Raw genomic sequence first — 22,605 nt, forward strand, 5'->3', positions numbered from 1 at the left:
AATTACAGTGCTTGGTCGAATCTTGCCATTGTCTTAGCAAAAAAATATTTCCATTAAGCCGCCTAATGCTTACAAAAAATAACCTCATATGCAGCAGAAAATTTCCTTTTCACTTTCTTACGCGGGGTTTACTTTCGTAATTGCTGGTTAGTTGAAATATGCGTAAAGATGGACTTCTGAAACAGTCTACGTAGGAAAATAAAAGTAAATGAGTTTAATTGTGGACGTAAAAACCATTAATTACCATTAATACCATTAATACCGATACCATTAATTTCGATTAACAGCATTTATTGTAGCTCAGTTAGTGTAAAAATTAATATGCATTGTTTTCGCATCGATATTGAGGAGACGAAAACCCTCAGCTATTGGCTCCTCGGTATGTGACGTCATTTAGTTCTATCTCATCAGCGTGCAAGGTGTTTAAGCTGGTGGATCTAATCGTAGTCCTCCGTCGCTGGGACTTGATCCGTGGAGCCTCAGATGCGTTGCATGATACCATACCCACTACACCACCGGAACGATAATCTATTAAGGCAGTCTCAATACCCAATACGTCCGCTGTGTCCACTGATGTCCTGACGAGAGTAAATTCCATTCTAGGTGAGTCGTGGGTGAAGCATACTTCGGAGAATATCGGGAAATATTTGTATCTGGATATTTTTCGCGTTGCCATAATGCGACGGATATGATTAATTCCCCGGTATAAGGGCTAATATGGTTTTAAAATTCCTGGTTGTATGAGAACATTATGCGGGGAAATTTTGGCAGACTAGTAGTTCCTGAACTGGCCGTTTTCAGACGCCAATGAGCTTTGCGTTAATTTTTTTCGCCACTGTACATACATCGCCATAATTCAATGAAATCGGATGGATTTCCACTGAAAACGATGGAAATATTTTCTCACTGCTTTCCTTTATATAGGTATATACTTTCTTTATAGGCTAATTATTATGGAGAACTATTTCAAAAAAGAGCACCAAACTGAATGTAACACACATTCAATGGATTAACGAAACAGTCCTTTGTTGAAAACGTATCTTTATAATAATACGTGTAATAAAAGGTTTCTGGTGTAGTATGTTGTACCTAGTTCATTAATTTTATGAGTTTGTGTAATCTACAGGCAAATAAATTGCCTGAATATTTACATAATTTATTCAAAATGAAGCCTAAAACTACTTGTATTACCACAAGAGCAGATGTAAGCTTAATTTACTATCCCGCCCATCGTACAATTTCTTTCCAAAAATCATTCCAGGTTGTAGAGTCCAATCTCTGGAATAATCTACCAGATTAAGTGAAAAAAATCTGTTTTTGAAATCTTTTGAGGCAAAAGTTTATAATTTACTGCTTACCGCCTCAATATAACTTATTATTGACATGGAGAATAATGCACATTTTTTTATATTTCTTTTATTGTTTGTTCTGACCATCATGTAACTTAAAGCTTTTACTACTGTGGCGTAACGGGATGAGGGGATAGATTCTCCCCCAAAGCCTCAGAGAAAAGAAAAAACAAGAATTAAAACAATAGAGTATTTGCACCCAGGAGGATTACGAATGAAATTCAGTTGATTCGATAAAGTGCATCATAATATACCATTAATTTCGATTAACAGCATTTATTGTAGCTCAGTTAGTGTAAAAATTAATATGCATTGTTTTCGCATCGATATTGAGGAGACGAAAACCCTCAGCTATTGGCTCCTCGGTATGTGACGTCATTTAGTTCTATCTCATCAGCGTGCAAGGTGTTTAAGCTGGTGGATCTAATCGGTGTAGTGAAAACACATTTAAGTGCATATAAAGGAATCAGGTTTTTAGTACGTTTCTTCAAATGACATCCCGAAGGTGGATCCTCTCATGATTGGCCATAATGATTATGTTGGACTCTACCTACGTGCCCCGGCACGAAGTTTTAATGTTGCACTGGAGGTTTTTTGTTGTGTGGCTTAATTCATAAAAAAGAGCAATCGACGGGAAACCTTCTCAGAAATCAGGTCAAAGTGAATGAAGTAAGAATGTTAGTAAAATTTATTCGCCAAAAGTTTGTAAGCACGACTCGAAGGTTTTCTCAAGTAAAAGTGCCGGTGCTTAGGTAACTATCGATATTTGCATCATTATTTGAAATATCGATCTTAATTAAAATGAAGAATTCTCTTCGCTTGTATTATTATTTAACCTGCTTACCCGCGAAAAATAATTTTTCATATTGGTTTTTGACCCATAGTGACTGAATGAAATCCATGATTCATTTTTCAATTGCCGCAACTTCTGGGCTATTTAAGGTTTGAAAGATAAGCACAAAGAACTGGAGTTACATTTTAGTCCAGTCAAAGCAGTAATCTCACCTCCATTTCCTGGAAAAAACAAACTTTTTTGTCGACGTATTTGTTCTTCCATGGAATTTATGTATTCAAATGCAGAGTTCTGATTATCTCAATGCTTCTACAAGTCATTTACATATCGCCAAAAAAGATGTCTGTCAGCTATACATTTGCTTGGTGAGGTTTATGTATAACATTTGTGAGGTTATTCTTCAAATATGCTACTGAAAGTTTGGGCTGGATCTCAATACTTTTGATGGAAATCGATTCTCGGGCTGGAAATTACATGTTTTATTGTAATATCAGTTGATTTCTTTTCGTTCATTTAGTTTTAATATGCTTCTCGTAGTGCTTGTTCGCACAATGTTAAAATTGGTTTGTTTTGCATTATTTATGAGTATAAGTTAATATGTTTTCAAGGTACAAGTTTTTTCTGTGTCTTGTTACGACTATCTATTAAGCGAGGAATCGCTTCACGCGGTGCATTTGTCAAACGTAGTCCCGACTTGTGATACGTCAGAATAAGCTTATTTCACATTCGATTTTGAAAATATTTGCGACACTGTGTTTGGCATAAAATTACGAATACTTTGAATACCCAAATTATCACTTTTTACCGAAAATTAATTTTCCTGTTTTTCCGTTTTTTAGTACTAAGAGGTATGGGTCCTGTTACTTAGTAACTTTGTTTTCACGAGTTAGGCCGTAATAATACAAGGATCATCAGTGTTTAAGTGCCTTCATTAATGTTAATGTCGAGATAAATCGGCAAACGAACGCATAAGCGAGAACCGAAGGGCGAGAAATCCTAGTAGGTAGTTCAAGGTAGGGAAGTTGATAAGTCTTGTCGTCAGCGTAACCGAGAAATAAATGAATTAAAATGTGTAGATGATGGCATGTACACACATTGAGCCTAATCCATAAGCCATTCCATGGCTTTTTTCCTAACTCAGTATACGCTGTAGAGGTGCTCACCCTAATGGAAAATATATGCCTGAAAACACTTAAAACAAAATGACGTCATAGTTATGAGAATATGGCCGCCTGGTGTTTCAGCGCATCATTAATTTTGCAAATTTTAAAAATTAATGTCTCACATAAAAAGTACCTCACTATTCTCAGACTCGGACTGGACTAATTGAGGTTTAATTTTTTTTAAAATCACTTCCAAAAACGTGCAAACACTCTATTGTCTAGTTTTGATGTACAGTAACTTCATCTGCATAAAGTTAAATTGTAAGTGACAAAATGACGTAAAATGTATTTCCAGGCATGTCATTTTTCAAAAATGTTCCGGGCATCCCCGTTGCCTGGGGGGGGGGTCGCTCCCCAGGTACTCCCATCCCCCCAAAGCATATTCCTAGTTACGCCACTTTGTTCTTATAACTTATTTCTCATTGGTTTTTCTTTCTATGATTTATCGCTGGGTAAGCGATGGGCTGTAATACTACTTATAGTTACTACGATGGAGCTAATTATAATTTTTTGGAATATCGTGAATATTTTTTCTTTTTTTTGAACTTTGTATAATGGAACTATTTTGTTGCATTGCCCTGTAGGTTTATCGCTCACAACGAGCATATGAGTCGATTTCATGTTGCTCATATTTACTCTATGAATTTCTTTCTCTCTGTACAGCATATTTTTTGTTCTTAGAGGGCATAAGTCCTAGAGCAATAACTATCTCTCTAAATCTTAAATATTAGTATCCTAATATGATAATGGTTGATTACCAGCAGTTCCACGATCGGTTTTACCTTCATAATTATTTTTATGGAAGTGGCTAATTCTCTCCCAAATATGATTCGAACTTCGCGATAATCTAAATAAATTTTCAAATGCCATTACCTTCTTTGACGACAAATGTGTCCAAGTGAGTGACGTCAGACCCTGCCAAAACGATTCTTCAAGACGTTGGAATCGGTGTTTAAAGAAAGCGACGATAGGACACCTCTCATAGATATTTATTATTCCTTCAATATTTGCGGACAGCCTCTCAATGAATGGGGTTCTGAGGACGTAGTATGCCATTATTCTTGATAGAATACCTCCTGGTAAGGTCTCGTGTTACTGCAAGTGACGTCATGGCACAATTAGCCGTGCCCGAACGCACTTTCCTTAACTTTTTTTAGATGTGTGTATTTATTACATCTAATTATTTACATTTTATTGAAATTTTTTATTTTGGTTTGGAATGTGTATTTTATACATTTTGTCGCATCAAAATTGATAAAGATGCTATTTGAGTATTATACCTTTTGTTAACCAGTGCCGGAACGGCGTTCCGGCACCATGACACCACTGGTTACAGCTAACAGGAAACTGGTCTCTAAGACAAGGATTGATGGTGAAATAAATGTATCTTATAATGGTGTCACACAGTGGCGCAGCGAGGGGGGGGGGGGTTTGGGGGATAAAACCCCCCCAGGGCTCAGAAACGTTTTTAAGTTTAATCCGTTTCACTTAATTGGATTAATATTACTTACAGAATTGTGTAAATATTAATAAAAAAATCCCTCCGAAAGACTCACCATTTTGAACTATTTATCTTGAAATGTTTCTGAAGGAGTGCCCCCGCACCTCCCCGCTTACCCTGGCGGTTATTCCACACCCCCAGACACCCCAGTATTACTTGTGCCTAAACCCCCCCCTAGCCTTAATTCCTAGCTGCGCCCCTGGTGTCACATATCGGCGTCCTATAACAACCATATGCATAATGGCATTTTACAATTACATCCAAAGAATTTTTAATTAGAGTAGAGTCATTTTTTATTTTTATTCAGGGAGGATTGGGGAAGCATATTTTTTGTTAACGATACGACCATATTAATCGATCTCTGCTCTTGAGAGTTAAGTCGCAAGACCCAAGTAGTGTTCACATGTCTCACCTCTCTGTTTGCGCTGAGTTTTCCCTCTCGAGTGCTATTGGGCGGGGATTAAACTGCGATTGACCCGATTGCAGGTGCCTGATGAGCTGGCGATGGATGGGCTTGTCGTGGATGGTGTGAGGCGGGTCGAGGCGTCGTCCGTGTCCATGGCCAGCATCAGCTCGGAAGGCAGCACCGAGAGCAGCCCCATTGTCGAGCAGGAGGAAATCGCCGCACTCACCCATGACGTGAGGCTGTTCAAGGAAGCTCTAGGCAAGCTCAAAAGAGTATTTACTCAAGAAAATGGTGAGTCCAGAGATAAAAAAGAGTATTAACCCTAGTAGCACCAAAAGGATTATATCTAGATTTAATATATATCACAGTATACACTGTATACATATTATATCTGTATAAAATGCATGCAAATGTCCTCTACCATGCAGATAATATCTTGATAATATACGTATTATATCTGCTGCCATAATATAGATTTTGTATAGATTAAAAATATGTAACTCGTCGTAAATCTGTATATTATACATATCTTATACATGTCTGATGATCCGTGGTTACGCCGTAAGGATATTATTTGTATATTTTAAAGATTCTGGTATACATCAAGGACCATGGATCACCAGGCATGTATGAAATATGTATAATATACAGATTTGCAAATCTGTTTACCGATGTACGTATTTCGAAGTCTTAAAAAATAAACAGATGTAATCCTTTTGGTGCTACTAGGGAATCGCTCAATTTTTGTTTTGATATGTGTGTTAACGGATTGTGTTCATCCACTTCACTCATTACTCCTCCTCTCATATTCTCCCACTCACAATGACATCAAACCTATTCAATTTATGAAGCAAAGTTATTTAATAAAGAGTCGTTTAAGTATTTAGGAGTACTCTCACCCAGGAATCATCCTGGAGAAAGCACATTCAGGAAATTTGCGGGCAGGCAAATTGTAGATTAAGATGTATGTGTATCGGAGAATTCTTGGAAAATACGACGAAAAAGTAAAGGAATGATGTTATTATTCTTTCGTGGGACCGCATTTGGAGTAGGCCGGTAGTGTATGGAACCAGTATGCCAAATAAATGGTTTCGGATAGAGATAGAATACAAAGGCGAGCAGCACGATTTGATAAAAATTGCTTCAATAAACAGAGCAGTGTAACTGAATTAATCATGAATTTAGAATGGGAAAGTCTAACCAATCGAAGGGAAAAATTTACATTAAAAATTTTGATTTTATGTTTTATTTGTTTTTGATTACTCTTGCGGAATTTTCAAGTAAAATACTTATATTATAATACTTGTGTTATGCTCGATGTATTTGGAGAGAGCCTTATTATTATAAGGGAAACGATTACAAGAATAAGGTTAGGGGAATAGACTGCAGAACCCATAGATTTAAGATGTCGTTATTTACGCGTACAATGAAGGTTCAACTATGTAACATAAAACTAAAGGTAAGATCGTATTAATACAATAAATTACAAAAGAATAAGGTGTTACAAAAGCATAAACCGACTCTTCTTCCGGGCAAGTGCTGATTTACAAACTCTGGAAATTTAGTAGATTCCGCGAGTGAATTTTTGTAGCGACACAAAGATAATTCATTGTTTCGGTAACTCTCTGCTCATTTCTTAAGATATGGCCATTGCATGAGCTTGGTTAGGAAATCACAGAGAGATTTCAGATCGTCAGGGTTTTGTCTTAGATCCAGCCTCCGTGACAAATACCCAGAAATTTTTTTTCCCGGTTGAATGACTCTTTCCCCGATTTCAATATCATTGTATGGACATTTAGTCATATAACCACGTGAGGAGGCATTTTCCATTGAATGATGGAAGGAGCCTGTATAAGATTAAAAAATAGATTTTAAATTGATAGAACCCGAGGTTAGCCACTCCCCTCATGAGTTCACGGGGAAGAACGCGTGATAAATGCATAACAGAGATGAGTAATCTAATAAATATTTTTAACAGCAATATTGATAAAAAACAGACGCGACGATTAAAATGGTGAAAAAAAGATAACACATGCCATAAATGATAGAATGGTCAGCAGTATAGCCAAAAGAAATTGCCGCTGACGAGAACCAGTTAATGACGGAGAAAGTATTTGCACTCTTCGCAAACTAATTCAAACCACTTTCACAAATACTGGGAACTCAGAACACTAATAACTCACTTTCCTTCACCACAGGCAAAGTAAAACAGTATGATGTACATTAAAAAAAAAGCAAGGAGAAGATCCCTTGGAAATACCCTGCTAATCCCGGCAAAGGCTCCGCTTCACGGTGTCATCAAACGACCGTTTTCGCCGTAGAATTCTAGCAGTTAGGGATCAGAAAATAAAGAAGGTTAGGGAAACGGATCTCAGCTGGTGTCTTTCTGGGAGGTTTTTGTGAATGAGTCTCAGGAAAAGAACGCACATTTGTGAGGTTAGAACGCTTTTAATAAAAGCATGGTCCCCAATCGTATGCAAAGAAAACTAAATTAACTTCAATGAAGGGTGCACTTACTTTGGCTGAAAATACTCCGTTGTCTTCACTAATGACTATTTGAGGATCGGTATGTTGTAGATCAGCGGTAAATGATGCAGGTTTTTGGTAGTTTCACTAACGAAAGACCTTGCTGCTATACAGGCGTGGAGCGATGCATGGCAGTTAGAATTAAATTTGAAAAAATGCGTACTAATGAATTTCTGGAAAAAGAATAACTTCCCAAAACATAGCTATATCATTCGGGGTACCCAATTAAAGACAATTGAACCCGTGAAATATGTAGGAGTTAGAATCAATTATGATCTATCGTGGAAAAAACATTCGGGAAATAACAGGTCAAGCTAATCGTAAAATGGATTTTGTTAAAAGAATATTAGGGAAGTGCGACGACAAAGTAAGAGAAATTATCTACTTCTCCCTCGTCACACCCCATTGAGAATTCGCTGCCAGTGTTTGGGAACCTCATGAAAAAGGCTTCATAACAGAGTTAGAACGCGTGCAAAGAAGAGCTGCCAGGTACGTGAAAAGTCGTTACGATAGTCTTGTTAATGTAACTGACCTCTTAGATAAACTCGGATGGGAATCTCTGTCAGACTGTAAATTGAAAAAATTCAAGAGCAGTGTCTTTTCTAACGAAGTTAGCCATATCTCACGAACGCCAACATACTACGAAAGATCAGATTATATAAATAAAATAAGATAGATAGACTGTAGAAAAGACAGATTCAGAGTCTTTTTTTCCACGATCAATAAAAGATTATCACGGCAGGGTTAGAACTCATAAATAGATTACATGACTTTTAGTGTAGCCTATTAACTTAAGTTTAACATAGCTTAATACATGTTTCTGAATTTTATAATTATTTCTAACAGCAAGTGATAGTATAATTTTTTAGTATGCGTGACGTTTTTGAACCGTATGGTGTGCATGTGGGAGTCCAATTGCATGCTGTATGCTGGTGATTGATCACCCCCTGCCAAACACCTTAGAGGTGGCTTCATGGTGCTAAGTACCAGCCAGGTATACTGGACCCAAGCAACGCTCGAGCGCGGCCTTTTTCCGAACCCTTCCTCAGAGGTAAATAAATACACCCATCATACTCCTTGCTTTTGAGCGATTAAATGCGTCTTTTGATCGAGGTACAACGAAAGAAATAAGGATTTTACGAAATATGGTAAAATTTACACCGATTGCCTCCATTGAATTGCCAACGCCGATTTGTGAGGGGAGAGGAGAAAGCGAAAAACTCCTTCCCCCCCCCCCCCCTCCACTTTTTAGCTTGTCCACGTGTTTCAGGAATTCTGAAGACCATTCTCCACAAAGGTGTTTGGCAGGGTGTGAGTTTTCATTGACCTCCACTATTTTACGTATTTTTCTACATAACTCCATGCGAGCCACCACTATGGTGTTTCGCAGGTGATGAACAATGACTAGCGTGCAGCATACAAAAGGAGTGCTTTCACTCCCCCAATGGAACAATGGAAAAATAAAAGCACGGAATCTACATCTGCATAATACGTACAAATTCATAAAAAGATAAAATCCGGCAGCTCTTTGCTGTACTCGTTTAAACGTTTTTAAGCTTCTTTCATGAGGATAAGAAACATTGGCAGCTTATTCCAAATGGGGTCTAATGAAGGAGAAGTAGCATATTTCTCTCACTTTGTCGTCGCACTTTCCTAATATTCTTTACGCATTTTTTCAAATTTAACTCCAACAATCCAACATGCTTGGATTGCTGTAAAGCCGTTCGTTATTTAATCCATATCTTAACTGCAACGGATTTCACTGTAAACTACAGCGCCGTCTACTAATCAAAGTTTACTGTTTACTATTTCACCAAAATCGTTGATACATAAAAGGAAGGAGAGTGGGCCTTTGACACTACCCTGATGGGCGCCAGAAGTGACTCTAACCTCGTTGAGACTGCACACTGCACAGTCTAATACTACTCTTTGTACGCTTTCGCTCAAAGTTCTCTTATCCAAGAAAGTACATCATTGTCTCGGCCGTAAGATTTCAGTTTTATTAATAACTTTCCGTTGGGCACTTTAACAAATGCTTTTTTAAATCAAGAAAAATCGTGTCTACTGGAATGTTGTCACTACTTTGAATATTGGTGTTACATTAGCAATTTTCTAGTCATTTGGTACTTAGTGTTGCTTGATGGATTTACAGACCGTTTCGATTGGACCAGGTGATTTATTTGGACTGAGTGATTTCAATATATTTTCTGTTCCGCGCGCACTAATGTCAATGGGCGGCATCTTTCGTATGCAGAGATTGTCAAATGTCTCGGATATTTCTCAGAAAGCTCGGTGAACACGCTCTTGAAGTAGGAATTCAATGAATTAATTTTATCGAGACTGTTTGTTAACACATCTCCATTATCTTTTCTTAGCGCACATACGGTAGAACATTACATTGAACATCCCTAACTTAAGACCAAAATGCTATTGGGTTAACCCGCATTTTCTCGCACCCAATTTTTCTTGATTTCAAAAAAGCATTTGATAAATTGCCCCACGAATTAATAAAACTAAAATATTGCAGTCTATATGAATATGTGAATTCCTAGGTAGGAGAACTGTTGAGCGTTCGCGTGCAAAGAGCGGCGCAGTCTCCGACGAGGCTGATTAGAGTACCTTGTGGCGTCTTTCAGGGTAGTGTCATAGACCCAACCTTCTTCCTTCTCTATATCAAATATTGGTGAAATAGTATAGAGTAAACTTCAATTAATTGCAGACTGCTGTAGTTTAAATGATAATCCGTTGCAGGAAAGATAGGGGAGAATTCACGAACGACCTTAGTGCAGTCCAAGCATGTTCCGTTGCGTGGCAGTTAGAGTTAAATTTTTAAAAATGCGCAATAATGAATTTCTGGAAAAAAAACCTCCCCAAAGTAGAGGTATTTCATTCAAGGTACCAAATTTGAGACTGTAGACTTTGTAAATATTTAGGAGTTAGACTCAATAATGGTCTATCGAGGAATAAACATATTCAGGAAATAACAGGTCAAGCTAATCGTAAATTGGGTTTTGTTAAAAGAATATTAGGAAAGTGCGACGGCAAAGCGAGAGAAATTATCTACTTCTCCCTAGTTAGACCCCATTTGGGATACACAACCTATGTTGTGATCCCCATGAAATAGGCTTAAAAACAAAGGTTAAACGCGTACAGAGAAGAGTTGCCAGGTACCTGAAAATTTGTTACGAAAGTCTTGTTAGAGTAACTGACCCCTTAAAACAACTCAAATGGAATCTCTGTCAGACCGTAGACTGAAAACTAGATTAAACCTATCATGTTAATTCAAGAGCAGTTTATTTTCCAACGAAGGTAACCATACCTTACGAACGCCAACATACGACGGTAGATCAGATCATAAAAATAAAACATGAGGGATAGACTTTAGAACAGAAAGTACAGAATGTCGTTTTTCCGCGTTCGATAAGAGACTCAAACGGTGGCGTTAGTACTTATTAATAGGTTGGTTGATTTGTAGTGCACTCTACTAACTTATTTACTCCATAATGCATGATTCCCAATTTTCCTAGTATTTCCAACATCGTGTTTAGCATGTTCTAGCTTCTTAGGCGCATTATCTTGACGAATAGTTGGCAAGTTTTGCCTTTCCATGAATCTGGAAGTATATTCCGTTTAGTATGCGTAACATTTCTATGATCGTGTGGTGTACTTAGGGGAATTCTCTAGCATGATGCATGCTGGCGATACATCACCCCCTGCCAAATACCTCTGTAGGTGGCTTACAGAGTAATATGTAGTTGTATATATTGGTTTGATTCTGTTTTCACCCCAGGACATAGAAAAGCTTCGATAATAGCCTCAATGATACAAACCTACTTTTAAAGATTAATTCAGATTTTTAATGTCTTATTGAAGTCTCTATTAGGATATACAAGAATTGCCATGAGAAAAAATTCCCATGAACCGGGAATAGAACCACGAACCTTTGGCTTAATGGGCCACTGCGCAGACCACTACGCTATCCAGGTTCTTTAATTCCCATGGCAATTATACCATACTTTCATTCCCATGCCAATTATATTTTTCTCATGGAAATTCTTTTATATTTCACCGCCGTTCGCGCGGCAGGGTTAGAAATATTACACTCTATTAGGATATCTTTACTATCTTTCATGCGGTTTTTTTAACCACGGGGATGGGCTACTGCGCCAAAATCTCTGCTGATACATCCTTTCATCATTACTCAAGATACAACGTTTTATTGGCACTAAGCGCTGTGCTGAGATAATGAAGCAAATGAATGGAGTATCCATAAATTGACGTACATGCCTACTGCGGATAGCTATTTCTGTGGCTAGGTCTCAGCGAGCTGTTTTTCACGTCGCGTCGCGAAATTACGATTGCTTGATATTCGCGCCCTGGGTGAATTTTCCTTTGTGGCCTAAAGAGGGCAGTGAGGGATTTTCCCCTTATCCCGACAACTGTTGGAATATTTTTTCGTTATCTAATGCCAAGGGGGCGACATACCCATAAGGATAACGCGTATAGGTTTTGATACATCAATGCCATCTATGCCAGTGGTCCAAGGCTGCCGCGAAGTTTGAATGCACATCTCGGCGCGTGTTTCAAACTTTTTTACGCGTCACGATAGGGCCTGCTATTCAATAATGCTACTGCAATTGCGAGAAACTTAAAAGCAATGAATGTAGGAAAATCTTCCTGAAGAACTTCCCCAGGTTACTAAAGCAGTAACCATAATACAACATTGATGTACAAAGTCAACTGGCGATCTGGTGGTTGGTAAGAATAATGATCTCAGAAACTTACTTCAGTGGACATTGGTATTTATTGAAACAATAACTGGAAAAAAGAAATACAACAATTATAACAATTTAAATATGACATACTAGAGATGAAATCTGTGGAAGTTAAAAATTCTACAAGCACATGAGATGCACAAGCAACAAATATCAATGACAACAGTAAATTGCAATGAGAGATGAGCAGCCTTTACGTAATAGGAGACAGATTCCATTATTTAAGTAAGAACTCCACACTTATAGACAAAGAGGGTGACCCAATTATCCTTGAGGTAGATGTATCTTGCAACAGCTCTGGGACAGGCGAAATAATGCTAATCCTGAAAATATAGACCATAACACCACTTCACTAAAAATAAGCATGCAAGTTTGGATATCATTTCATGGAAGATAGTTATTTAATTATGAAAGGAGAAGGACATTATTTCGTCGGAAGTAGTTCATGATGAGTTCCCATTAAGATAACATATCTTAGCAGCGGAGTCTTAAAATGAAAGGTTCTTAGAAGTTAATATCCATCACTTATTCGAAAGAAAGTATTCCAAAAGTAGGCAACGAGAAAAGTGATGAATATTTATACCATTGTAGTAGAAATTAAGTTCTTACTGCAAAATGAAAGACAAAGTTTTAAGAAATGTAGACATTGTAGAAACACTGAATGAATTATGCTCAATTGATGACAATTAAACAGTTGAAAGGACAGAGTTGAAATAGCAAATTAAATACATAACCAACAAAATGATTAACATTAAACAAACCAAAGCATAGCAGTAGTGATCATGAGTAGTTTGAACACTAGAAAAACTGCAAATTTAATGAAAAACGTATTGCAATATTAGGAATACAAGGCACCACGAAATGTTGAAAACATGAGAAAAGGTTAGCTAATCACAGGTTGAAATCAAAATGGAATAATGAAGGAAACAAAGAATTACTCACATTTTCACCACCAAATACATTTCATAACCATGCAATTTTGCAATAACAAAGATCATTGAGGCTCATATCCTTCATCGAGCACATTCCAACATCGTAAGGGACACTCCAAGCAATAAAAAAAGCCTGCAGTTAACACTAATAACTATCAATAAGCCTCAATACCACCTTTGTTTATAGCGGGATGCAATATGGCAGTCCCCAGTTCATTACTGCCCAGCAGACTGCCCAGAAACACAGGCTACACCAGCGCCTCTATGTTGGGTTGGCCGTTGGACCACTGGGGCTCCGGAAAAATCAAAACAAAAGAGGTTTTCTATACGATATATCGCAGTTATGTCGCCCCCTTACTAATGCTTTCCTGGGCCCTTGAGGTTACTGACTCACTCAGTGACGCACCGACCAACGGGTATCATCCTTATCTTCAAGACGGTGGAGCCTCTAGCCTGTCGGCCTGGGGTGAGCCACTCAGTGCTCCCGTGGAGGCCAATTATCTTTTTTTTTATCCAGTCCACTTTTTGTTTTGATTATGATATGTCCGGCAATTCTGTAGCTCTCTCGGATTCCGGAAAATTGCGGACGGAACGAGAGACAACGATTATTACATATATTCGTGCCAAATAAAATTTCTATGCATTTTTCATTGAATTGTTGTACTGTTTTTAATTTGTGCAAAATGTCTTAGTTTTTAAGTTTCCTTTTTCACAAAAACATTACATTACACTGTCAACGATACACTTGCACCTTTTTTACTATGCTTTTGTAAATTGGCTTTGTTTGACTCACCAGTACAGCTTCGCGGTTTGTGCGCGGCCATGCTGTGAATTTCATCCAGGAGTTCTTTCCTTCGTAACGGTGAATTAAACATTTCTCCACTATTTTCTAATTGTTCACCATTAAAAAAATTATATAATCCTAAGTCGAAATAAGCCGTTTCTTTAGTGCTCTTTTTTACATACAGATTTTGTACATTTATCGTGGGATCTGGTCATACAGAAACGATAAATTTAATGCGTAAAATCCTGCATTAAAAAATCTTACATCAATAACATTGCCTTCTGTGTTGATTGTATTAGCAAACTGTTCTCAGTTGGTCGACGTAAATGCTATCTATCTGTATTTCAAGCAGTGCGTAAATGCTATCTATCTATCCGTACCTCGCAGATGTAGATATCTTAGCCTTGGGTGAGAGACATGTTCAAGTTGACGTCATATTTTTAGACTTCAGTAAGGTATTTGATAAATTTCCACATTCAAACTGATTCTAAAGTTGGAAGAATAAGGTATATATAAGAACGTACTAGGTTAGATCAAGGATTTTTCTTACGATCGTGAACACCGGATTGTTAAGGACAGAAATAGCTCGGATACTATTAAAGTTACCTGAACTGTACCCAAAGGAAGTGTTATAGTTTCTCTTTTGTTACTTCTTTACATTAATGGCATTACCACCGCGATCACGAGCGAAATCCGCCTCTTCGCAGAGGATGAGAGAAATTTCAGAGAGAGTTAAGAGAAATTCATGATCAATGAGATGGATTGGCATTGAAAAAGGACCTCGCTGCCATAAATGAATGGTGCATTACTTGGTAGTTAGCATTAAATCTAGTCAATTGTATAGCGATGAACTTTTGGGAAAAGTATATCTCGCCAAGAAGAAGCCGCATCGCCAACGGAATTCAACTATGGAATACCTAAAATACATTGGTGTCACCATTAGTCGGGATATTTCGTGGGGTGAACACATACACCAAATATGCGGGAAAGCCAACCATAAGTTGGGATTTGTAATAATAATTCTCGGTAAATGCAATGGAAAGGTGATGGAGATAAGCTACCAGACTATTGCAAGGCCTCACTTTGAATATGCTCCTTGCGTGTGGGACCCTTATGAAGTAGGACTGACTGCTGATATCAATAGAGTACGGAGCAAGGCGGCCACATTCGTGATGACTTTACGACAAAAAGGGAAGTATTTCCAATATATTAGGCGAGTTAGAATGAGAATCTACGGGAGCGTAAAGTATATGCTACATTTACTTGGTAAGTTCGAAGAAGATATTCTCCTTGTAGACCTGATCACGAGAAGAAAATACAGGAACTATACTGCAAAATAGATAAGTTTTAAATGTTAATTTCTCCTTGCACTATTTTGGATGGCACCAGCGCTTCGTCTCGATTAATAGAATTAATGGCGTCTTTCACTAGGTTGACTCATGGCATGTTTTTATTTTTTCCATTGTTATAATCTTGCATGGATTTGCTATAGGGATAACTAATATTTGGCCAGTTTTGCCTTTTCATTAATGTACGCGTATATTTTGTTATTAGGTGTAATATTTTAGACCGTGTGTGTACACGTTGCGGTTCTCTTGCATGCTGCATGTTGGTGATTGATCACCCCGTGCCAAGCAACCTGGGGGTGGCTCGCAGGGTATTACTTAGATGTAGATTGCAATCTTTTATTTTTCCATTTGGAAGTGCGCTTGTGTTTATTGGGAAAATATTGTTTTAAAAATGGAGGCAAAGACAAGGACCTGAACTAAACTTTGCTTTACTCATTCTATTCCAATTCCTTTACTCAGCTAGTAGATAAACCTACCAGGGGTAGCAACATAATAGACCTCTTAGCAACGAATATTCCAGAGTGCGTAATCAGAACTGAGGCCGTGGCTGGTTTAAGTGACCACAAGGCAGTGCATGGAAAATTTCATATTATCTCCGATAGAAAACCTGCGTCGAGAAGAAGGGTCTACTTATTCCATAAGGCGGATTTTGAAGGGTTAAAGTTGTACTTATCGCGGCTGAGCTTAAAACCGCCGAGAGCGTACACTGGGCTGCGGATGATGGGTCGACCTTTAGATGTAGAGGTTAGCTGCGAGATAAGCGGGTTCTCTCATTGAATAAGCAGTCGTGGACAAAAAGCGACGGTGTTCATCATGCCTCTAATCACCCGGGGGATGAGGCAGCAGATCTTCTTCATATGTGCGAAGGTGGAGACCATATTGGTCGGTACAGCGACTAACATTTCACTATTGCGTGAAAAAATTTACTTCAACGACTGTAGTAGGTAAAGGTTACCTATATCGTTTAGAAAAAAAACGACTTTACTGAAAAAATGAGCGATGAAATTTAAGTTTTTAATGCTGCTTCATGTAGTGAGGTATGTTTACTTCCCTCACAATTTTTGGGGGCATAAATTCCAAGTTTAACACATGTAAAAAAAATCAATTTCAAACCGTTGCAAACGGTTTGATATAGGCAACAGGTTTCCCAAATCGCACCGCCGGAGGTCAAACTTAGGAAATAGTGTTTCAATGACGATGAGAGACAGAGAGGCAATTTTTATATTTTTTTTAGGCCCGCAAACAGAGCAAACATAAGTATTAAAAATACTGGAACATATGGATCGAAAAAGTAAAAAAATAGGCATATCTTCAACATTAAAAATAGACTGAATAAGCGAAACAAAATTTACAAGTCTGTTGAATAAGTGTTTACACTTTGGAATAGTCTTTTCACTGCAGCTTTTTTAAGAGTTCTTACATAAAATCCATTGGCGTTTGCGCAACATACAACAGTGGCGGTGTTGACACCGCTTTCTGCGCTGGAAATCGTCCCAACCTGTCGTTCTCCCTTTTTCAGATAAAAGTTTTCGCAATCTCTTTTGAACAGTTTGAAAGCCTGTTTCATACATATTAAAGATATGAAAAACATTTACCTTATTGCCATTAGCAATCGTTCCAAGGGCGTCAAAAAATGGTAGATACACTATTTGTTGAACCCTTTGACTCTATGAAAGGATATATTCTCGGGCTGCCGAAGAAATAGTTTTGGGTTGCGTGTAAGAAATCCATAATACCACTTTTTAAAGGCCATTATCTTCTCTTTGTTAAAAAGGTTGATTAAGAGAGTGTTGAATTCAAGAATCTTAAAGGCTAGCCTCTTAAAATCTAATGTCGTTACCCCAATCAATGAAGCTTCAAATTGCAAATTAACCTGAACCAATTTGTGCTCTGTTTCTATCGGTAAAGCCGTCTCTTGTATTAAAAGTAACATTAACACAACGATCCAAACTCCTACTGACTTCTCCTCGGCACTGCAGCAGAAACAACTTTTTTGGAATTTCTTATTCTCTTCAACATTTATATAATCTAATTTTCCTTTCTCTGTATTTATTCAAGACTGTTCTCAAGAGGCCGATTTGCTATAAATCCTGGTCTCTTAACTTCTCTTCCTCCATTTATCTTTACCCTCGATAAAAGAACGAAAAGCCAAAACTTGCGCTAGTGATCTGAGCAAATCGCAGTCGTCCAAATCGCACCGGCACAGAGAGACGTGGTGCGATTTGGGAGCGACCGCCATTTTATAGGAAATTATTTCCACTGCCTAAACTTGCGATCATACCACACTGGTAATAGCGCTAAATGAAACGCATTAGAATTCAGAAATATGATATGTAGCTAAAGCTATGTAAATACGATTTACCTGTTTTCAATATTCTTGTGATTAGACGAATAAAATGGAAGAGAAGACGCATATTTTCTTAATATCCTCACTCCTTACTTGTCACTGTACCGTTGGACACAATGGAGATGTGGCGTGCTTTGGGATGCAGGAAGTTCCAAATCCAACCATTAGATTGCATATAAGTCTAATACATCGGTTTCTAGGATTGTGGTGCGATTTGGCAAGCGGTGCGATTTAGGCAACTTTCCCCTACTGCGATGTGGAAAGCAAGGGGAAACCACCACATTATCATTCCAAGTAGTTGCAACTACTCCACTCACGTTATATGATGGCATGATGTAATTCTCTCGAGTAAAATATTCCGGAGGTAAACTAGTCCCCCATTCGGGTCTCCGGGCGGGGACTACTCGGTAGGGTACATCGGTCAAAGGTGATAGAATGTTAAAGATAGGAACATGGAACGTTGGATCGCTTCGTACCTGTGGTAGGCTAGAGAGCTTGAAGGTGGAGATGCAAAGAATGGACCTCGACGTATTAGGTGTCAGCGAAATAAAGTGGCCCCAGAAGGAGAATTTTGGAGTCGAAGCTACAGAATGATACACAGAGAATCGCTAAATGGTAATGCTGGGTTAGGGATAATGCTTAGAAAGGGCGCCGAAATGCGTGTTAAAAGCTACCTAAAGTTTAATGAAAGGATGGTAATGATGGAGATAGAAACTGAACCCTTAGCTACTGTAGTGGTGGAGGTTTACATGCCTACGTCAGATTATGGAGAATAAAAAGTAAAAGATGTCTACAAATATATGACGGAAGTTATCAATCAGGTGTGAGGGGAAGAAAATCTTATTGTTTTAGGTGACTGGAACGCCGCCGTCGGCGGAGGTCAAAACTGAATAATAGCTGGGAAATATGGATTAGGAAATCGAAATGAAAGAGGAGGAAGGCTACTTCATTTCTGCACTGAACACAGGCTAGTGGTAACCAAAACTTTATTCAAAAATCCTCTGAGAAGAAGATACATATGGAAGATACAAGGAGACCTTAGAAGATACCAAATTGACTACATTCTAGTGAAACAAAGATTCAGGAACCAGGTGAAGGACTTCAAAAGCTACCCAGGAGCAGATATCGACAGTGAACATAACTTAATAATGATGAAATACCACTTGAAATTCAAAAAAATTAAAAAGAAAACTGTGAAAAACATGCGGCAGCTGGAGAAATTAAAGGAGGCTCAGCATCAACTTGTTTTAAAGAAGCCGTAGAACAGAGAATAGTGAAGGATACGACTAATAATCAGTGGAAGAGAGTTGGAAAACCATTAGAAGTGGTCTGCAAGCAGCAGCTGATGATAAAAGAAATACGTTATAAAAAAAACATTGATCACGCAGGAGGTATTAGATCTTATTGAAGAAAGAAGAAAATACAAGGATGCGAAAACACAGGAGGGACGGAATTGTTACGAGAGAATAAGGAAAGTGATATGTCGTAAAGCAAGGAAGGTTAAAAGAACGAGGATGAAAAATATCTATGAAGGCATACAAAACGATGTGCATGTGATGTAAAGGACATGATTGTGCATGTAAAAGTAAAGGCCACCTATTAAATAGAGAGGAATGACCTTAAGTACGATGTAATACCCCTACGGACTTACATGGATAACTAATGATTGAAAACGAAGATAAAGGAAAGAGATGGAAAGAATACCAGGAAGATGATTACAACGGAAGCAGCCTAAGAACGTATGCTAGCGAAAACGAGAAGGTAGTGGATGAGGATGATATGGGAGCCCTAATTTTAAGATCAGAATTTGATGCGGCTGTGAGAGACCGAAGGATAAATGAAGCATCTGGAATTGGTGATATTCCCGCAGAGATAATTAAAAATACAGGAGAAAAGACGTTAAACCCGATGTACAAAATCAAAAGTGAAATGACACACAAGTGAAATGTATTCGACAGGTGAGATACCAAAGGATTTCGAGAGGAACATTATAATCCCAATTCCTAAGAGGAAAGCAGCGGAGAACTGCGAAGATTTTAGGACCATAAGCCTGACTACCCATGCGTCGAATATACTGACAAGGATCATTTATAGAAGAATAGAATGAAGAGCAGAAGAGTATTTGGATGAGGACCAATTTGGATTCAGAAAATGCTGAGGCGCAAGGGAAGCAATATTGACTCTTACGCTACTCATAGAGAAGAGAATAGAAAAGAACAAACCAACGTTCATTATGTTCGTGGACTCAGAGAAGAAATTTGACAGTGTGGATTGGAATACGATGCTGGGGATCTTGAAAGAAATTGGAGTTCTCTACAATGACAAAAGAATCATCCACAATTTATACAAAAACCAAGTAGCGGTGATAAAATGAAGGCCCAGCTGTGGAGAAGCAAGGCTGCGCGTTTGCATCTGTTATTTTCAACGTCTAAATCGAGAAAGCAATAAATGAAATCAAAGAAAAGGCTTTGGAAGTGAATATCCATGGAGAAAGAATTAGCATGCAAAGGTTTGCCGATGACATAGCTGTTATAGCAGAAATAGAGAAGGATTTGAAAAATATTCAGGTTAATATGGGTAAGATAATGGGTAAATATCAACTGAAAATGAACATAAAGAAAAACAAGACATTAGTATGCAGCAGAAGAGAAAAAGTCAAGACTAACATTAAAATAGGGAAGCAAACACTGATGGAGTTGGATGAATTCTGTTATTTAGGAAGCAGGATCACTAGTGACAGGAGAAGCAAGAAAAAAATTATCAGCAGAATATCCCAAGCGAAGAGAGCATTCCACCAAAAGAGAGACCTGCTTACAGCGGGAAACTTACATATGGAATAAGGAAACAATTTATAGGAACCTACATTTGGAGTATGCTCCTATACGGAGGTGAGGCATGGACAATGACCGCAGCGGAGAAATCAAGGATAGAGGCCTTCGAAAAGTGGTGCTACAGAAGAATGATGAAAATCAAATGGATCGACCGATTTAGTTATAAAGGAGTCTTCAGAAGAGTAGGAGAGAAGAGAAGCCTCATGAAAACCATAATTGGAAGACGGAACAACCTTATAGGCCACATCTTTAGACATGATGGCCTGATGAAGATAATCGTCGAGGGACAAGTGGAAGGCAAGAACGGAAAAGGAAGACCTTGAACAAAATATATGGAACAGGTAAAGAAAGATGTGAAAGAGAAGGAATACGCAGGTGTGAAAAGATTAGCTGAAACGAGATTTGAGTGGAGAGCTGCGTCAAACCAATCTTAGGATTGTTGACCGATGATGATGATGAAAGGAGTACTTGTCGAACTCATTCACTGATGTCAAAGACGTCACTCTCAACCTTGGGGTAAACGGCGCATGGAACAAGTTTATTAGCATTATGCAAGAGGCCGTGAATAATACGATACCGAGTAAGTTAAAATATGTGAATGCTAAACCAAGATGGAATAATGCTAAAGACCGTCAAGCTCTAAAGCGACAGACAGCAATTCGGGCTGAAATGAATAAGACACATGCGGGTCTTACTTGCGAGAAAATACAAGAAATGAGGGAAAATAATAAAAAATCTAAAAAAGAGACAAAGAAAACCCCTAGGGAGGCGTTGAGTGAAGTCAAAAGAAAAATAATGGAGGAATATTTAGACGATTCTAAGGATTTGTGGTCATAAGGGAAGTACAGGGAAATAGTCTCTTCACTTATAAATGAACGAGGCGATAGAAAATGAAAAAAAAGTTCGTAAAATTTTTATGTATTAAATATATTATGGAATGCTACAACGTTAAAGCCGAAATTTATATGTGATTTTTATTATTTGTTATTGCAGATTCGTTCTAATTTGTAGTTTGACGTCGATCATCAATGGTATTTATTGAAAACCTCTCACGATAAGTGACGGGTTTTCACTGCATGTTTTAAAAGATGGGACAAGTGTGTCTCAGCGTGATTAGGCAACGTTTCAGTTCACAGCTGTGGCTTCATTTTTAATTTTCCTCTGTGCTCATGTGATTCGTTGAGAAAAATTCCGAGCTTATACTTTCAATGAATTTTAATTTTGAAGTAGGATGCCCAGAAAATTGCGTGGGCAATCATAATTACGCATGCTGGGAAGGAATTCAGTTTTTCAGCGTATGAAACGAGTCTTAAATGCTCAGATTAATGTGATACTTCGCTCCCGTTCAACAGGTCAAATTATGCGTTTCTTCGCGACGAATTACGAATTTTAAACATGCTTTATTGTCTTCAAATGTTCCGGGTAGGTCCTTGTTAACGTCGGGCTGTATCTCAAACAAAAAATACTACACTCGAGAAAATACCGATGTAAAAGTTCCAAATCGGAGGTAATTGACTAGGGTCGACGGCACATCTTCTGAAAGTTTCCAAATGAAAGATTCAGTTTTGATGATGAAGTAATGTGTCCCGAAGAAAGGAAGAAATAGCCGTTGAGCGATGCGTCCTATCCAGCCATTGAGATTTTCAAGAGAAAGTGTCTTTGATGACATGGGGGTTGACACAAAAAATTATTTAAGAATATTTCAAGGTGTTCAAATATGGTGTTTCCATGCAATTTGGTTGCTTATTCGTTCGCCATTTCAAGTGTCCGTTGGCGGATGTGATGGAGGGCGATATGACCCAAGAGAAACATTTATTGAATGTGAAATGTTTTTTCAAGAAGCGTTTAT

The 22,605-nt window shown here is 38.1% G+C and overlaps 1 protein-coding gene across 1 annotated transcript in view; it reads left to right on the plus strand.

The window, feature by feature from the left end:
* The window catches only part of LOC124170735 (rho GTPase-activating protein 45-like), a 111,286-nt gene that overhangs the window by 31,559 nt on the left and 57,122 nt on the right, over positions 1-22,605 (plus strand). The window contains exon 2 of the mRNA XM_046549633.1: positions 5,293-5,503. Within this exon, the coding sequence (XP_046405589.1) occupies positions 5,311-5,503 (193 nt within the window). The 5' untranslated portion in view covers positions 5,293-5,310. The remainder of the gene's footprint in view (positions 1-5,292; positions 5,504-22,605) is intronic.

Source organism: Ischnura elegans, chromosome X (assembly GCF_921293095.1).
Source record: "Ischnura elegans chromosome X, ioIscEleg1.1, whole genome shotgun sequence".
NCBI lineage: Eukaryota > Metazoa > Arthropoda > Insecta > Odonata > Coenagrionidae > Ischnura > Ischnura elegans.